This window comes from Peromyscus leucopus, chromosome 11 (assembly GCF_004664715.2).
Source record: "Peromyscus leucopus breed LL Stock chromosome 11, UCI_PerLeu_2.1, whole genome shotgun sequence".
Lineage (NCBI taxonomy): Eukaryota > Metazoa > Chordata > Mammalia > Rodentia > Cricetidae > Peromyscus > Peromyscus leucopus.
Genome location: NC_051072.1, coordinates 26016580 through 26036314, shown reverse-complemented (window position 1 = coordinate 26036314; position 19735 = coordinate 26016580). Strand labels below are relative to the sequence as shown.

General features: G+C 39.3%; 1 protein-coding gene across 9 annotated transcripts in view; it reads left to right on the top strand.

Annotated features, from left to right (window-relative positions):
* The window catches only part of Rictor (RPTOR independent companion of MTOR complex 2), a 105569-nt gene extending 88770 nt beyond the window's left edge, over positions 1-16799 (top strand). For 4 of the 9 annotated variants that reach the window (XM_037209412.1, XM_037209409.1, XM_037209408.1 and 1 more), the window contains 7 exons: positions 958-1138; positions 2219-2300; positions 3174-3407; positions 10226-10393; positions 10690-10813; positions 12147-12285; positions 12420-16799. In XM_037209412.1, coding sequence (XP_037065307.1) covers positions 958-1138; positions 2219-2300; positions 3174-3407; positions 10226-10393; positions 10690-10813; positions 12147-12285; positions 12420-12494 — 1003 coding nt within the window. In that variant the 3' untranslated portion in view covers positions 12495-16799. Of the gene's footprint in view, positions 1-957; positions 1139-2216; positions 2301-3173; positions 3408-10225; positions 10394-10689; positions 10814-12146; positions 12286-12419 lie in introns of those variants that run through there. The other 5 variants (XM_037209413.1, XM_037209410.1, XR_003735148.2 and 2 more) reach the window with 3 other exon arrangements.
* Positions 16800-19735: the final 2936 nt, after the last annotated feature.

Below are 19735 nucleotides of genomic sequence, written 5' to 3'. Positions count from 1 at the left end.
GAGAGTTTTATAGATTCAAAGAGATAGAACCATACCATTTGAAAAACATTGACTTCTTTAATAAAATTCATAGATTTCAGATACGAATATTCTTGGAAATTAGGAATTGTTTTTACTACTATAATCTTAATGGCTACTATTTAAAGTACATTTCTTTGGTGTGTTTTGTGTGAAATAATCCTTAGATTTACATTTGTACGTTTTATAAGACTTGGTTTTCCAATTAGTAATGTGAGACTTTGTTAGTGTTTCTAATATTTGACAAGGTATATAGAGAGTTAACAGTGTGTCTGTTGCATGAATAGTAATCTGTATGAAAAAAGCACATCCTATGGAGATGTCCATATGCCATGGTTATGGAATCCTTTGCCAAGAGCCCTATAAAGAAAGACTAGTTAGTATTCTGTGAGATATTCCTTGTGATATTTACAAATGATAGGATTTTACTATGGTATATGTACCTTATGTGTTATATAAATCTGGTATGATAAGAAAGCATTAATTAGCACAGAAGATTGATGAGTAATTTCATTTTTCATAAATAAATTACTTGGTGTTAATAGATACATTTTTAGCTGTCTATATTATAGCAAGTCCAGCAGACTCTGCTGACTACAAAGATAGTCTTTGAGCTGTGCCTGTCTTTAGATTAGTTTCCTTTATTACTTCTGCATATTGACATTGTTCTTACTGCCAACCTTTTCATCTTCACCTGGGAAAACATAACAATTGTTCTTTTGGTGACATTCAATATTATTGGTAATCTGTGTATATGTTGGGCAATAGCAGCTAATGTTAAAGTTCTTATCTATCTATTCTCAGCCGACTAAACTGCTTCCTGTTTGACTAGCTACTTTGATGGTGGTATAAAATTAGGGGTTTGTTTGTTTGTTTCTTTTTAATATACTTAGTAGTACAAATGAAGAAGCTAATTCAAGGTTTTTTGTGATGTTATAGGTTTATGAAAGCTTTAAGTTATGCATCATTAGATAAAGAAGATTTATTAAGTCCTATTAATCAAAATACCCTGCAGCGATCCTCCTCTGTTAGGTCCATGGTATCCAGTGCTACATACGGAGGTTCTGATGACTACATTGGACTTGCTCTTCCAGTAGACATCAATGATATATTCCAGGTATCATCCAGAGTACTACTGTTTTCCTATGAGCTGGCTTCCTGCTGTTTTTGTTGTGTTTTAATGTTCTGTAACTGCTTATTAGAACTTGTAATTTATAGTACATACACTTTTTATGGGAAAGATAGAAGTTTTTGAGGTGATTTTTCGTCTAAAAGTATGTTAACAAAAATCACACTTTCTTAGCTGCTCTGTACTCTCGCTCAGCTCTTTTGAGTAAGACATGGTTTAGTCTCAAATCTCTGGAATGTTAACCTTGTCTGACCATAATCAATTAGCATCTTGTCTGATTTATCTGTAGTCTATAGAAGTTTAGTAAATCCCTAATCATCTTTTAGATTGATGTAACTTCTTGTGTTTTAGTCATTGATCCTTTTTCTCACACAGAACAGCCACATGTGATATCTGTGTACAGTAGCCTTGCTCCCATAAGATAATACACAATTTCTAGTGGATTATAATAATACTAAGGAATATATATTCTTTTACGTAACTAAGTATTTTATTATTTATCAGTCTATTTTTCTTTGTGGGTATGTAGAGTGTGTGTGGTATGGGTGCATATGGGTGTGTGGGTCTACATACCTGCAGTGGCCAGAGGTGATTGTCAGGCATCATGCTTTTGTACTCTTTGGCTCCCTCTTGAGATGGCATTGCTCATTGAATCTGGAGCTCAGATGGCAGCCGGCAAGCCCCGGCTGGCCATCATCCTGTCTCCATCCTCCCCAGTCTTGTTTTACAAGCATGTGCACACATGGCCTTGCCCAGCATTGTCTGGATAGTAGAGGTTCTCATGCTTGTACAGCAAGCACTCAGAACCCACTGAAGCATCCCTAGCTCCTAGATACTCTACATACACACTAAAGGATTTGACTACCTCATTTAATTCACCAAGAACATGGTTAAGAGACTAGTTATTTGGTTATGTTTTGGTAACTTTAATCTTCTTTAGTAAACTTTGCCTTAGAGATTTGTATGCGACAGTAATTCTATTTCTGTTGCATTTCCCTGAATTTTCTTAACCTTCATAAGATGACTTTCTCTGTATGATGAAACTGACTGTGCTTTGTATGCATTTTAGGTAAAGATATTCCTTATTTTCAGTCAAAGCATGTGCCTCCTCCAGATGACCGAGGTGCAAGAGTGTTTCCCCACGATGCAGGAGGTAATGTGTGTTCTTGTTCTGCTGCAACTCCTTACCTGAAAAATGAAGTTCTCTTTTCTGCGAGCTAACCGTCAAAATTAGGCGCACTAAACGTTGGGGTTAGCTTAAACGTTAAACCAAAATAACTCAATCAACTGAAAATTAAAACAGTTTTTCCAGTGAGGCTTCCAGCCTCTCAAGTTGATAAAGCCCAGAATAGGTTTTTCTTTTCTTAAAGTGCAAGAGGAATGTTAAAACCAGTTTCGTGGGTCAGAGGTATAGCTGTTTACAGTGAGGGAAGATTGGGATTTGCTTACTTATATATGTTATTCCATGCCGTGAACTGTTATATTTTAGTGAATGTATGCATATGAACCATAGATTGATGGTTTTATAATCTTGTTTTAACATATACCTCTTAGAATTACTGATTTTGTTTAGGCAATTATTAGGACTAATTGAAATGATATGTTAATATAACCTGTTTGTTTTTTTTTCTATTTAAAAAAACAAACTGATGGGGTGGTGGTTGTGCACGCCTTTAATCCTAGCACTTGGGAGGCAGAGCCAGGTGGATCTCTGTGAGTTCGAGGCTAGCCTGGTCTACCAAGCGAGATCCAGGACAGGCACCAAAGCTACACAGAGAAACCCTGTCTCAAAAAACAAAAAACAAAACAAAACAAAAACTTATTGAAATAATAAAGGTATATGTACTATCTGTTTTTATTTTTATAATTTAAAACAAATTATTCTCTTTATTTCCTAATTAAAATTAAATGTTGGGTCATAAAGAGTTCTAAATTTCCACCTTAAAAAGTATTATTTTAAGACATCATGAAAAAGATACTAATGGTGTCTTTATTGGATTGTATTTTTATTTACTTAAACACGCAGGTCTTCCATCTGGAACTGGTGGTCTTGTAAAAAATTCTTTTCACTTGCTACGTCAGCAGATGAGTCTTACGGAAATAATGAACTCTGTCCATTCGGATGCTTCTCTGTTTTTAGAGAGCACAGAAGACACTGGACTGCAGGAGCACACAGATGACAATTGCCTTTACTGTGTCTGCATTGAAATTCTGGGCTTCCAACCCAGTAACCAGCTCAGTTCGATATGTAGTCACTCAGGTGAGTGATGGTGTCCTTGGAGATGAACCCGCTCCAGTTACAAGCTGTTGGACAGCCCTCTGATGAGGCCCTCTTACTCCATCTCACTGCCTCAGACGTCGTCTTCCTGTTGCGCCGTTAGTATTTCAGCCTCTAAGTTTATTCTCCCCACTTTATCTTTTAGTATATTATTTAAGATTAATCTGTTTTGAATTCTTTATTGGCTCTGTAGCCCAACACATAAGATTCTTTGTGCTCTGTGGTTTTCATCATTCTCATTCTTGTAGTTGGTAGACCATGCCTGACTTGAAGTTATCAACAGCTGCTGGGAATGACAACTAGTTTCCCTGCTCCTCTTCCTTATCCTTTCGGGTCCCCCACACAGCCTTGCTCTTACATAAACACACATAGTCTCTCTGGAGCATCTGCCTCATCCTCAGTCTCATGTCTGAGAAGTGTCCTGATTCCTAAGCCAAGGGTGGAAGCTCCTTCCTCTTGCTCTTCCTGTCCTTTGTACAGAGGTTTCTTGTAACTATGGTTGTTACTCAGTCACCTTCTGACCTTACCATGGCGACTTCCTCAGAGCTTGTTCCGTCCTCTCTTCATTTTCGTGTCTGACATAGCTGCTGCCTTGTGCACTGGGCTCTCGGTGTACATTTATTAGAGAGGGAATAAATAAGTGGTCAGTTTCCTAATATGAATCACACAGGTGTAGATATTAACAGTTTCAATTGGTGTTTTAGTGTTCGTTTATGTACCTTTTCTTGGTAAATATCAATCAGCTTCCCTCAGAGTTCTTAGTGAAGACCAGAGTTCTCTGATAACTCTTCTGAAGTTCCCCTAGGATTTCATAACTTCCCAACTGTGGACTATGCCAGCTGATGGTGCTGGAGAGACACCTAGTCAGGAGTGTGCTTGCTGTGATTTGCCACCAATAGGTTGAGATTGTGCTTAGAAACTGATCCACATTCTCAGTGATTCCATGTCTCAATATGGGCCTGGACTTGACAGGTTTCACCCTCTGAACCCAGGGCCTCCATATGCTCAGATTTTTTTTTTAAACAAACTTGTGTTTATTGGATTATTTTTTTGAGAGTGAGTTAGATGTGCTACACACCATACTACTACACCATCTTAGATCAGTTGGCAATATTGTTTATGATTTAGGGCCTTCAAGTTCTTTTTATTTACTCACTCAGTAGTGTGTGTGAAGCACTTAGTGTTGAGCTCTGAAGTTATAAAAAACACAGATGGACCAGCCACCAAAACTGTCTTAAGCGAAAAGAACAGAGCCAGTACAGCCAGAATTACACACCTGACATCAGTCCTTACACAGCTGTACTGATCCTAGCAGCGTATGGTCAGCATTATACACAGACACAATCAGTCCTGACAGAGCTGTACTGATCCTATTAGTGTATGGTCAGCATTAAACACAGACACAATCAGTCCTTACAGAGCTGTACTGATCCTATTAGTGTATGGTCAGCATTAAACACAGACACAATCAGTCCTTACAGAGCTGTACTGATCCTATTAGTGTATGGTCAGCATTAAACGCAGACACAAAAACTGGAGGAGCTAGAACCCATCTGTGTACCTCCAGCTAACTGATCTTCCACAGAGGTGCTAAGAATGCCTGCTGGAGAGAGGACAATATTTTTGATAAAGGGAAAACTGGATAGCCAAAGTAAATGGGATTAGATGTCTCTCATTCTGAACAAAAGTCAACTCAACATGGGCTGTAAATGTGAGCCTGAAACTGAAAGTGCTGAGGAACTGCATTGGAGTTGTCAAATGGGTGAGGATTTCTTGGAATCCTACCTGCCACCCACTACATGCTCTAAAAAAAAACAAACCAAAAACTATAGGAAAGAAAAGTTAGGATGTCCAAAACTATTAATAAAACATTTTTTACAGAGAAAAAGAAATGAATGAAAGAACATAGAAATTGAACAAATACTTGCAAACTACATATCTGATAAATTAATATACAGGTTGAGTGTAATGGCACACGCCTTTACTCCCAGCATTTGGGAGGCAGAGGCTGCTTGGTCTACAGAGTGAGTTCTAAGATAGCTAGGGATACACAGAGAAACCATGTCTGGAAAAGAAAAATTAATATACAGGATATAGGATTAAAATTTGCAGTAGACTTAAAAACACTTCTCAGGACACAAAAGTAGTCAAATGTAAAAACTACCATGAGCTATCAGCTTACAATAACTAGAATACTTGTCAAAATGCCAAAGGGTAACACATGCTGGCAAGGACAGGAAGAAGAAGAAATCCTTGCACATTGTTGGGTGGAATGTAAATTACTACAGCTACTAAAGAAAGCAGTAAGGATCTCAGAAAAACAAAATGAAACAAGCCATACAACCCAGCAGTCCCATCACTTAAGAGAGAGAAAGGAAGTGAAATCAGTATGCCAAAGACACAGCATCCTTAGTGAACTGTAGTACTCTTCACAGTAGCCAAGAAGTGTAAGCAAATACCTAATTGATAAATGAATGGATAGAGAATGTGGAGTGTGTGTGTGTGTGTGTGTGTGTGTGTGTGTGTGTGTGTGTGTGTGTGTAAAAAACCAAACTGAAATAACTAGGTAACGATATAGGAGGACCAGTTGTTAAAACTGGAGGAGTACCTAAGACTGCAGCTGAAGGACAGAGGAGCCAAGAGACTGGCTGGTTGTTAAGTTATTTGCCTCTCAAGAATTAAATGCTTTAAATGTTAGAAGACCAGTGCTGTATGAAGGAGGGTGTTGAGGAAGCATGAGGCAGAGCTCTGTCCACTTGACCTTCTTCCCAAAGGTACAGTGACTGAGGGAATGCCAGGAAGTCCAGGATATCCAGCCAATAAGAGCACAAGTGTAAATAGCAGAGGCCTGGGTCTCAAATACCAGGGAGACTGGTACAAAAACCAGGCTGTTGTCCTTGTTGGACAAGGGAAACCCATGAGGCCTCAACCCTACACCAAGAACTACAGGCAACTGAGGAATGCTGAGATCAGGAAAAAGAGTCTTCCTCAGGGAGAACACACTGATTGGTTGTTATCTAATAACAAATGGTCAGCCCTGAAATATGTACATACAATTAGCATTTTATGAACTGAGCAGTTAAGGGTGTGTGTGAGTTGTGTGCACATATGCATATAACAATGAAAAAGAGGCCATGAATTTCAAGCAGAGTGGGGAGGGGTAAATGGAAGGATTTGGAAGGAGGAAAACAGAAAATGATAAAATTATAGTCTCCAAGATTAATCTTAGGCTTAATATCTGTACTTAATACTTACCTGTAATACTTTAGTTTGGGTTCTAGTTTAAGCCTCTGAGTGAGAATAATACATTACAGTATTTTTTAGTCAGACTAGGAATCAGTAACTATTCCATGAATGGTAACTTGTATAAAACTTACTTAGTTCTGATAGTTAGTGATGGTGATCTAACTGTAGTCCTCACACATAGCTTCCATCTGTAAGAAAAGTTGAGCATCTCCATGTTCCTTTCCTCAGTTCCAACAATGTATAGTTCTCTGTTTTGCTGGTTGTCCATATTTTGTCTGAAGTTTCCAGTTAACAGCAGTCATGGTCTTGTTTAAAACTTTATCCGCATGATTCTGCACATTTCACAAGTGACATCCTACAGAGTCAGAGCACAAAGTACTTTACATCTTTAGAAAGCAATGCAGTATTTTTAAACCTTGATTACCTAGAGGAATAAATGCTTAATTAAAATCACTGACCTCTTTAAAAATAGGGTACCGTTCCAACAAGATAGGGTACGGAGTTGTCACCGGTTGAAGATCAGGCTGGGCTAAATTAGTTCATTACTTTTCAGAAATATGTCAGCTGGAGGAAGTGTTGCTTTCTTACTGTTCTTTATACTGTAGTACTTACCACCGAACCCTAAGTAGCTCATCAAGTGAGTGTAAAATATGTATATGCCTTTTTTCATTGGGACTGAGGAAAACAACATGAAACATTGTTTTAAATTACATCTTTGATTCCAAAATATTTTCCTTGTGGGCATGGCCAACCAATGACTGGTCAAAAGAGACCTATGCCACGAGAGGGAGCCCATGACAGACACTGCTTGGAGGGCCAGGACTCAGATTCTGGATAGCCCACAGACCAAGGATAGATCCAAATATGACTGGAATGGGGGGAAAAAGTCAATGAAATGACTCTTGGTGATACTCTGTTATACTCATAGACCAGAGCCTAGCATAATCATCATCAGAAAAGCTTCCTCCAGCAACTGATGGGAGCACATGCAGAGACCCACAGCCAAACATTAGGTGGAGCTCAGGCTGTGGTCTTTTGACCAGTCATTGGTTGGCCATGCCCACAAGTTCTGTACCACCTTTACCCCAGCACATCTTGCAGGCAGGACAGATTTGTATGTAGAAGGTTTTGTGGCTAGGTTGGTGTATCCCAATCCCTCTACTGGAAGTCTTGCTTGCTTACAGGATATGGCCGGTTCAGGTTACCTACCCCCCATTATTAGGAATCTTTGCTAGGGTCACCCTTGTGGATTCCTGGGAGTTTCCATTGCACGTGGTTTCTACCTCACCACTGAAATGTCCCCCAATTCCGGTTGTCACTCCCAGTACTCTCTCCTCCACCCACCCATCCCTCATGTAATCCATCCTGTTCCCATTCCCACCTGCCCCCAGTCTACCCACGAAATTATTCTGTTTGCCCTTCCCAGGGAGAGCCATGTGTCCCCCACTTGGGCATTCCTTGTTACTTAGCCTCTCTGGGTCTGTGGATGCTTATCCTTTACACTTATAAATGCATACATACCATGTTTGTTTTTCTTGGTTTACTTCACTCGGGATGATTTCCTGCAAATTTCATGATTTTTTTTAAACATTGTATAAATGTACCACATTTTCTTTATCCATTTTTTGGTTGAGGGACATCTAGGTGGTTGGTTTCAAGTTTCTGTCTGTTACAAATAAAGCCACTATGAAATAAACATAGTGGAGCAAGGGTATATGCCCAGGAGTAGTATAGCTAGTCTTGAGGTATATCAATTCACAATTTCCTGAGGAATCTCCATATTGATTTCCATAGTGGTTGTACAAGTTTGCACTCCCACCAACAGTAGAAGAATATTCCCCTTGCTCTGCGTCCTTGCCAGCATGAGCTGTCACTTAAGTTTTTTATCTTAGCCATTCTGACAGGCGTAAGATGGAATTTCAGAGTCATTTTGATTTGCATTTCCCTGATGGCTAAGGGATTGAACAATTCTTTAAGTGTTTCTCAGCCATTTGAGATTCCTCTGTTGAGAATTCCTTGTTTAGATCTGTACCTCATTTTTAAATTGGATTATCTGGTTTGTTAATATCTGGTTTCTTGAGTTCTTTATATATTTTGGATTATCAGCCCTCCGTCAGATGTGGGATTGGTGAAAATCTTTCCCCAGTTTGTAGGTTGCTGTTTGACCTGTGGCCAGTGTCCTTTGCCTTACAGAGGCCTTTCAGTTTCATGAGATCTTAGTTTCTGTACTATTAGTGTTCTGGCCTAAGCCCAATCTTATGGAGGCATTTTTTTTTTTAATTGAAGTTCTCTCAGATGACTTAGTTTTTATCAAGTGACACAAAACTGTCTAGCACAGCAGGCATGGAAGTAGTAATCTGAGACATGCTTGGAAGTGGAGTAAAATGTAGGGCAAAGGTTATTTTGGGGGAACCAAGGTTGAATGAGGTTGAACCTCTTTTCTTCCATGTTGGTATCTGGGGAGACAAGCCAGCTTTTAGAAGTCTTACTTTCTTTCTTTCTTTCTTTTTTTTTTTTTTTTTTTTTTTTTTTTTTTGGTTTTTCGAGACAGGGTTTCTCTGTGTAGCTTTGCGCCTTCCTGGAACTCGCTTTGGAGACCAGGCTGGCCTCGAACTCACAGAGATCCGCCTGCCTCTGCCTCCCGAGTGCTGGGATTAAAGGCGTGCGCCACCACCGCCCGGCCAGAAGTCTTACTTTCTAGCTGAATGTTTATCTTCTCTGTCTGAGTTATACTTTTTTCATAAGGGGAATGAATACTTAACTAACTTCCACTGTGTTGTATAGTACTAAGCTTGTATGATTTTTATAGGATGTCCAATGTTCCTTCCTGAAAGGATAATCAACAGCTTTTCCCATTTGTTTTCATCATTGATTTTAATACCTAGGTTTTTTTTTTATTTACTTATTACATTTTTTTATTTGTTCATGTGTTTGTGTACTGTGCATGCACATGTGTGCCAGTGTGCATGTACCACAGGACCCACTTGAAGATCAGAGGACAAATGATTGGAGTCAGTTTTCTCCTTCCACCCCGTGGGTCCTGGGGTTGAATGTAAGACCATCAGCAAGCACCTTTTTAACCCATTGAACCATACAGCTGGTCCATGCCCAGGGCATTTTTAAACCAAAAAAGTATTTTAGCTTAGATAGTAGGTTGACGTCAAAATCCCACCATGGGATCCTTAGGAGTGCATGGAGAGAAGAAAAAGAAGGAAAAATTAAAATAGGAAGAGGTCTGAAATAACCTTATGCTTTTAATTGGATTTACTGTTGGGTGAGGCATTCAGATAGAGGTAGAAAGGATAGGAGAAGAGAAGATAAGGTGTGTTCATCTGTACGTATTTGTTTGAAATTTAATGACATAGTCACACATTAGTACTAGGAAAATCAACTCTCTAGAACATAGCAGGTTCCCTTGTTTGAATACTCATCTAAACAGTTTGGATTTACTTTGAAAATCTTCATGAAAAGAAATTGTTAGAACAGGGAAGTTCTCTTAGAGTGTGTATTCCTAGCACAGGAATGGAGCTCTAATCAAATGCTTTTACCTTCAGACCTTCAGGATATTCCATATTCTGATTGGTGTGAGCAGACGATCCACAATCCTTTAGAAACGGTTCCTTCGAAGTTCTCGGGGATTTCTGGGTGCAGCGATGGTGCATCTCAAGAAGGCTCAGCCAGCAGCACCAAAAGCACAGAGCTGCTTTTGGGTGAATCATCAGGTTCGGTTTCTTCATCCGTAATAGAACTGTGTTCAGTTGATTTTGCTTGTTAGCATATGTACTATAATTCCTAGGAGCTATGACAGCAGATCGGTGTTAGAAGTGTAGTAGACTGCACCTGTGTCAGCCATTCACAGGTTCTCTCTCAGTGGTCTACTTCTTCTAGGTGATTGGCAGATTATGTGCCGTTGATTGCAATTTTAGTTGCTTATATAGTTTCAAAACAAATACCATGAGTTGTTATTGTTCGATGTTGTGATATGATAAGTGATCTCATACTGACATCTTCATTTCAGGTGTGAAAACCATTCCAGATGATACACCAATGTGCCGTATCCTGCTTCGTAAAGAAGTGCTAAGATTAGTCATTAATTTGAGTAGTTCAGTTTCTACCAAGTGTCATGAAACAGGGCTTTTGACGTGAGTACATTGTAGCTAGAGTTTTCCTGCCTTGCCCACAGTCAGGACAGATCTTTGTCACCCGCCAGTCCCACAGCCGCTCAGACCCAACCAAGTAAACACAGAGACTATTATTGCTTACAAACTGTATGGCCGTGGCAGGCTTCTTGCTAACTGTTCTTACAGCTTAAATTAATCCATTTCCATAAATCTATACCTTGCCACGTGGCTGGTGGCTTACTGGCGTCTTCACATGCTGCTGGTCATGGCTGCGGCTGGCAGTGTCTCTCCGCGTCAGCCTTCCACTTCCCAGAATTCTCCTCTCTCCTTGTCCCATCTACTTCCTGCCTGGCCACTGGCCAACCAGTGTTTTATTTATTGACCAATCAGAGCAATTTGACATACAGACCGTCCCACAGCAGTACCTACCTGCCTGAAGGTTGACAGCTTGTTCTACTGTGTGAGGTGCAGAAAGATACTTGCACTGCTCAGAGTTGCACAGTAGTAGCAGTCACAGACTCCGTTTCCATCTGCAGAGCAGGGCTTAGGTGCTATGCTGTGGTACCTCAGTCTGAATTGCAGATTGAAGGCAAAGTGAGAGAGAATCCATCCAGACTCTGAAACAAATCTGCAAAAATGGGAAACTATCTAAAGCAGGGCCACTCTTGCCCCCTTTTTTAGCCTTGGCAAACTTTGGGGTTGTTTTTAATTAAATAACTTTTTAAAATTTTTTTAAATTTAAACATTTTTTTTAAATTCCCAAATTCCAGTTTCTGGTGTAATTATTGGTGGCTATAACTCAAATACAAAAACCAGCTTTTTAGATTTCTCAATCATTTTTCAAGAAAGTGAGGAAGACCTAAGACCAAACATGTGAGAAGCAAGTTTAAGTTATAAACTAGTGGGATTTCCTGATTTTTATTGTTTTTCTAAGTCAGAGCAGCCTGATAAATGAAAAAAATGATTTTGAGTGAATCATCTTTATTTGCACTGTTTAAAGTAGTTGTTCTTAAAAGAAGTGTGAAACAGAAGTGGTTTACAGTAAGCCAGGTGTGCAGGCCTAGGCCTGCAATCCTGCACTCAGGAGGTCGAGGCAGGAGGTTCTGGAATGCTAGGGACATGGAATCATGGTCAAGCTGGCCTGGGCTATGTGAAATCCTGTAGCAAAAAGGTAAAAAGGAAGAGACAAGCTGACTGACTGACTGACTGTTGTATATTATTAAGCCACCACTCCTGACATTCCATCCAATCAATATCTGTAGAAAAAATTAGCAGAACATGTCATTTTGGAGGGTCAAATGAATAAATTCTGGTTATAATTTTTATCACAACATAGTCTGTCTTTTCATTTTAGGATTAAAGAGAAGTATCCTCAAACATTTGATGACATATGCCTTTATTCTGAAGTTTCTCATTTGTTGTCACACTGCACATTTAGACTTCCATGCCGGAGGTTCATACAAGAGTTATTTCAGGATGTACAATTTTTACAAGTAAGTAAGACTCTTTTTCTGGAGTTTGTCTCCTAGAATTATTCTATACTTGAAGTAAGTTAAAAGAAAGTATATCTACATTATATGCCATTTTTATTTTTTAAAAAAATTAACAATTTACCACTTTTTCCTAGATGCATGAAGAAGCAGAGGCTGTGTTGGCAATTCCACCAAAACAACCTGTAGTTGATGAATCTGACGAATCCTGACCTCATATTTATGATGTTTATAGCTAGAAACTATATATTTATCCATCCTTGTGGATTTCCTAAAGGCCTCACAAAATACTGACTGGCTGTCAGCGAGACAGGAGTATCTTCTGACGCTGTCCCAGCAGTCACTGGTACAGAACAGCTGTAGCTGCTGACGTCCCTAACCAAGCCAACTTCCTCTTCCCTGTTGGAGATTCATTACCACAATTTTAATTCAGTTACTATCATATGCAAGAGCCAAGCACTGAATACCTACATAGGTTTTCTATTTTTTTAATTTGAAAAGCATAATGGCAGTGGAACAAAAACAGGACATGAAGAAGCACCCTTCACACAGTTATTTCTGAATGCTTCTTAATTAAGGGTAAATCTAAAAGATGCCTTGTTTGTTAACTAATTCATGGAAACCAGGAGTCACCATCTCTGAGGCTGCATCCTGTTATCTCGTAGGCTGTGATGTAACTGCTGGGATCAGAGGGCTTTGTTGGCCCTTCCACATTTCCTTAATGTTGTAACACTACTTCAGAGGTTTCTGACCTCAGAGCAAAAGAAGAGCCTCACCAATTGGAACTGAAAGGTTATTTTATGTTGCTAGACTGCATAAAGATGCTTATTTGTCTCCATCTCTTCAGGTTTGTTGCAATACGTTGTTGAAAGTTACTTGTACCAATTAAGGTTTTTCACTACAGTTGATCAAAATAAATAGTTCAGTTGAAATACTTCCCATGTCTAGAATGCATGTATATGCCCAGTGGACTTCCATCCTCATCAGCTCCTCTCATCACCGCTTGAAACTGATTGAGCAAGTATTAGTAGTTTGGACCCAAAGCAAAGGAAAGCATTAAATGATACTTCCGACCTCTTAAAGAAAAGACAAGTTTGCATGAAATTTACACATTCCATGTAAAAAAGAAAAGCCATATTTGCTTTTAAAAAGTTATTGAGTCTCATTAAGATTCAAAATTGTGGTGAAAAGCCTTAATTACTAAATGTTAAAGCAGCGATAATGTAATTTTTGTTAGTGTTCGTGTTTTGCACAGAATAATTGCAGTTATAGGTGAGTTGAAGAGTAGTCATTGCTTTTATCACATTTGTGAAGTTGATGAAGGCAAGGTTTTGTCTGTCTGTCTGTCTAATTTGTGTATGTATAAAGATATTTGGAAATCTTTACAGAAATTAAACATATATGCAAATTTGTACATAAAGTAGCATGAACATCATTACTAGATGCTTGTAAGTGAAAGGGTTGTCTTTTTTGAAATCATATATCTAGAACAAAAACATCCAGCTGGACTGACTAGGACCCTTTTGTAATGCTTTGTGTAGCCCATTTTTTATAGTTACACATCAGCTTTAATACCATCATAGACATCAGTCCATATTTTCCCATGTTGTACACCCTTTTCATACCGGGCTTGTTTGCGAGGTCTCTGTAAAGTACCCTGTGAACAAGGAAACATAACTCACAGAGAATTTTTTTTTTTTTTTTTTTTTACTGGCACTGAAAGTTCCCACTAGGATGAAGCATTTCATCTCCTTCCTAACTCCTCTTTGACTGCACTTCAGCAAGTTGTTCTTACATGCACTGTGTAGCAACTTCCATGATGATCAAGCAGACAAGGGCTCGAAGCTGCTGCTCACATTACAACACAGTTCTTCTCATATGCTCAGAAAATACTTTATCACTGAACCCAAGTGTTTATCTAAATGTCAACAGTACTTCTAAGAGCATTGCCTGTCACCTTGGTCTTTGGTCTTGGATAATAAAACTGCCTTTCCAGAGAACCAAATGTCAGAGATACTAGACCAAATAGTGGTTACAATTCCAAAGGACATAATGTAGTCTTACTCATAATGGGATTAACATTTTAGACATTCATTTTAAACACTACCTCAGTTAACATAGAGTATAAAATCTGTGGTTTCATCCCTCAAAAGTAAACAATAACTAATTTGTTTGTTTTTCATCACACAAAACTATCCCCATCCTTGCGCACCTAAGTCAGCCATCCTGAAATGAAGGCTGTGCCTAGTGTCCTAAGCAGGTGTTTTGTTTTGACTTTTGACTGTTACTTTGAAAGGGGTGTGTGTGTGTGTGTGTGTGTGTGTGTGTGTGTGTGTGTGTGTGTGTGTGAGAGAGAGAGAGAGAGAGAGAGAGAGAGAGAGAGAGAGAGAGAGAGATCGATCATATCTGCCTATAGCACTTACTTTGGGAAGATATCAGAGCTTTGTGATTTTCAGTATATTGGAGGAAATTGTCAATGCTTAAATTTATAGTGCTGTCTGGTTTAACCATGGTTTCACCAAGACGTGTAATACATTTCCTTTAAGTACTTACTTGTATAAAAGTAGACTTTCATGATGAAAACTACATGCAGTGCCAAGTGATTAGCATAGGTGTTTAAGACTATTAAATTATAGCAGAAAAGGTTAGGAATGATGTCAATGGTAATAGAAATCATTGAGAAAGTTATCTATAAATAATAGATATTACCAAAATAATGTCAATACTGTAGTTTTTCAAGAGTTTAGAATTAATCTTAGTCATATAAATTTGTACTATTGGTAATTATTTAATAATTTGGAAGGGTTTGAATAGTTAAGCTGGTTGTAAACTGTGAATTTCTAATTGTAAATTGTCATTTCTAATTGAATTTTTTTCAAGAACAGATTTCAGTTTCACCTACTAAATAAATACTGACAAATGAGAAATTTAGTATTTATAAGGAAATAGGCTCTAAAATTTCTTAGCCTTTTCTTTTCTGTTTGTGCTTAGGGTGTATTGGAGGAGAAAGTGTTCTCCCTAACTTAAGTGTTTCTAATACAGAGAAATGAATAGACATCCCGTAAGACAGTGGTTTTACAAGGCTGTTAGAAAGTGCGGACATTGTTGCTGTGGTGACGTATCCAAGTCCTAGGAGCAGTGGCTTCAGCAGCATTCTACTCTTGTCCAGAGCTTGAGGTGGTTAACACTGGATTCCATGTCACCATGGCCAAGTATTCAAAGTGGGATGTCACTGTTCATTTAAACTTGTCTACTGCTATTTATAACCTTTTTATTTCATTCCTTTCAGAGGATGCCTTTTATGCCCCATATCAAAGCACAGATCATTAAGCAATAAGAAACAAAATTGTCTGTCATTCAAATTATAATTGCGATTATTCTCGTGTGGTAAGAGTGAGGTGCTAATTTTGTGTGAGAAGAATTTGTGACCACTTTGGAAATGTATTCTGGAAGTAAGGTTTTTTTTGTCCCTCCTTTAGACTTTTACTTCCATTTTGTCTCAGATTCACAGTCCATGAAAGAAAAGTAGAATTGTTTGAAAGACTTCTAAGAAAAGCTGCTTGCAATGAACATTTCAGATTTTCCTAAGTGTGGGCTGGCAAAGGGCTCCATTTTCTCCATATTGACAGAGTCTATTGTTCCCATCTTAACTTCAAGAGTGTCACTACCCCGAGTCCCACATCCAAACGTGCCCGTGAACTTGAGGGCAGTGCTTACGAAGGACACACAAGTCTGCGCGAGGCTTTGCAGGAGCCATTGTCTTTTCATGACAGGTCCCCAGGGGGTTCATTTCTAGCACATTTGTATGACTCACCGAATGTGGGACTCCTCCTCTTTGGAGTATTTTTATAGTTAGGTGGATGACTGCCACAGATGCATGGATTGCACATTCTGACTCGATAAGATACTTAATGTGAAAATTTATGCCAAAAAGGAAACATACCTTACAACTTTCCCATTTAACTAAGCTGGTCTAGCACAAAATGCTAACTAAGTCTTGGGGCAGAGAGGGAGTAGTGAAAATTTTTTATGTATGATTGTTGAAAACTCTTCCATTACTGGCCTGTCAGAAACCCTAACAATGCATTGTGAAACAAATGATGGAAATTCAGTTAGCTTTGAAAAGTGGTAAGGGATCGAGAAGAGAATCTCAGACTCAGTGCTCTCTGACCACATGACCTTTTTTTATTTAGTAATACGCTGCTACATTTTTGGAGGTTCTAGTGTTTGTAGGTCACTGAACAGACATTGAAATCTGATTTATATTGTATAACTGTAACATAGAAAGAAAAAGTATTTATATATTTTCCTTAAGAATATTTCATTGAGTTGTGTATAATTTAAATAAGATTTGTCCCCAAATGGTTTTGCTCACCTTGATTTTTTTCGTTGTTGTTGTTGTGGTTTTATTGTTTTTGTATAATGTGTACAGTTTATGTTAAGGGCATTAAAGCCTCCTGAAACATAATCTTATCAAAGGGATTCATTCTTAATAAAATGTACTTAAAATTCTTAAACTTGTGGCGATGTTGCTTTATTTGAAAATGGGTGTCGCTGGGCCTTGACTTGAATCACATGATACTGGTGTTGACAGGTGTGATTTCCAATAAATGTGACTTTTCCATCCTATAGATGGGGATGGTCTTGTGCCGTGAAAAGGGGCTGCCCCCAATTTTAAAGTAATTATACTTCCTTGGCATTCTTCAGAATTTAACATACTTACATTTTTTTTTTTTGGTTTTTCGAGACAGGGTTTCTCTGTGTAGTTTTGCGCCTTTCCTGGAACTCACTTGGTAGCCCAGGCTGGCCTTGAACTCACAGAGATCCTCCTGCCTCTGCGAGTGCTGGGATTAAAGGCGTGCGCCACCACCGCCCGGCTCATACTTACATTTTAATGTCAAATAAGTATTGTAAAGGATTTGGAAATAGAAATGTCTTTAGAACAGCTCTGGACTTCCTGAGGTAGTAAGGAAATGACCTGTAAGTGGAGTGTTGCTCAGTTGTTCACACACTCTGGCCTGAGCAGAGGCCAGCCTCGTTCTACCTTGTGGCAGGATAATGCACCACAGGAAAAGAGCCAGCTGAGAAATTCAGTGTGAAAGCTTAGGTCTGTTAAAGGTGTTAAAATATATTCCCCACCTTAAGCGAACTTGGTTCAGGTATTTGGCCTGTGGACACCTGTTTGTGTGTATCATTGTTCTCACCCTGTACCGTGTTTTTATCAGAAATGTAAAATGAAAAGCATGCCTAATTTATCATAGTTGAATAAGAAAATGATAGTCTATATTTTTTAAATTTTCCATACAGAAATATTCAAATAGCTGAAGAGAGCTCAGTGATTAAGAGCACTGGCTCTTTTCAGAGGACGTGGGTTCAATTTCCCAGCACACATGTGGTTTTTTTAGTGCTTATTTGGAGTCCTAGGCCAACTTTACACTTAGTCCTCCATGTTGGAGATAACTCATTTTACAATACTGTTCAGTTCTACATAACAGCCACAGATTCCCTTGTTCTCCCCCTTCCTGCCCCCCTCCCCTTCCCCCCAGCCCACCTTGTTTGCTAATTCTGAAGACTTTTCATCTCTATTTTTATCTTTTAGGGTTTTAGAAGCACTCCATGAAGTGTCTTCTAAGCCCTTTGAGACAAAGCATGCATAACAGCTTGTAGATGTGACCTTAAGTCTAATTCAGTTTGGTGTTCTTATAAACACACTTTGCAAATGAGAGTAACCATGAGAAACAAACACACACACACACACACTGACTACACGGACATCTTTGTACATGTGGAGGCCAAGGTCAAATATCAATCATTCCACTCTTTTTTTTTTTTTTTTTTTTTTTTGAGATGGGGTCTCTTGGGTGAACTTAGATCATATTAGGCTATGGCCGGTGAGCTCCAGGAATCCTGTCTCTCGGCTGATTGTTTGCTGTGCAGGGGCATGTAACTCATGTAATTCCATCTATCCGTTCGTGGAATCGTCTCCTCTGCTGTCGAGTCCTTTTCAGAAAGTGCTTGCCAATGCCTCTGTCTTGAGGTGTCTTGTTGATGTCTACTAGCAGTTCCAGAGTTTCGGGTCTTCCATTAGAGTCTTTGACCTGTTGATTGATTCTTGAACAAAGTGAAAGAGATGGGACCTAATTTCAATCCTAAGGATGGGAAACTCCAGTTTTCCCAGCACTGTTTACCAAAGAGTCTGTCTTTTCATGTGTATTTTTTTCAGGTTTTTTTTATTATTATTTTATTTTATTTTACAACACTATTCAGTTCTGCATAACAGCCACAGATTCCCTTGTTCTCCCCCTTCTTGCCCCCCTCCCCTTCCCCCCAGCCCACCCCCTATTCCCACCTCCTCCAGAGCAAGGCCTCCCCCGAGGACTGAGATCGACCTGATAGACTCAGTCCAGGCAGGTCCAGTCCCCTCCTCCCAGACTGAGCCAAGCGTCCCTACATAAGTCCCAGGTTTCAAACAGCCAACTCATGCAATGAGCACAGGACCTGGTACCACTGCCTAGATGCCTCCCAAACAGATCAAGCCAATCAACTGTCTCACCTATTCAGAGGGTGGGAGCAGTGAAGGGCGAGGGTCGAGGGAAAGAGAGCAGGAGATCCCAGCTGGATCAAGAACAGAGAGGGAGAACAAGGAATAGGAGACCATGGTAAATGAAGACCACATGAGAAAAGGAAGAAACAAAGTGCTAAAGAGGCCCACAGAAATCCACAAAGATACCCCCACAAAAGACTGCTGGCAATGGCCGAGAGACAGCCGGAACTGACCTACTCTGGTGATGGGATGGCCAAACACCCTAATAGTTGTGCCAGAAACCCCATCCAAGGACTGAGGAATCTGGATGCAGACATCCACGGCTAGGCCCCGGGTGGAGCGCCGGGAGTCTAATTAGCGAGAAAGAGGAGGGTTTATATGAGCGAGAATTGTTGAAACCAAGGTTGGATAAAGCACAGGGACAAATAGCCAAACGAATGGAAACACATGAACTATGAACCAAAGGCTGAGGGGCCCCCAACTGGATCAGGCCCTCTGAATAGGTGAGACAGTTGATTGGCTTGATCATGTGTATTTTTTATGCCTTTGTCAAATATTAGGTGGCTGCAGCTGTGTGGGTTTGATTCTGAGTCCTCTGCTGAATCTCAATAGTCTGTGTCTCTTTGTGCCCACATCATATTGTTTTTGTTTATTTGGCTTGGAGTATATAATAGTTTATGGTCAGGTATTGTGGTAGCTCCAGCTAAGACTTGCTTTGGGTATTCAATCTTTTTTTTACATCCATATGAATTAAAGGATTATTTCATTCTGGTTCTTGAAGAATGTAGTTTGAATTTTGATGAGAATTCCACTGAATATGTAATCACATTTACTAATGGCCATTTTTACAGTATTTTACTAATCCAGGATAATGACAGGTCTTTCTCTTTCTATATCTTCAATTACATA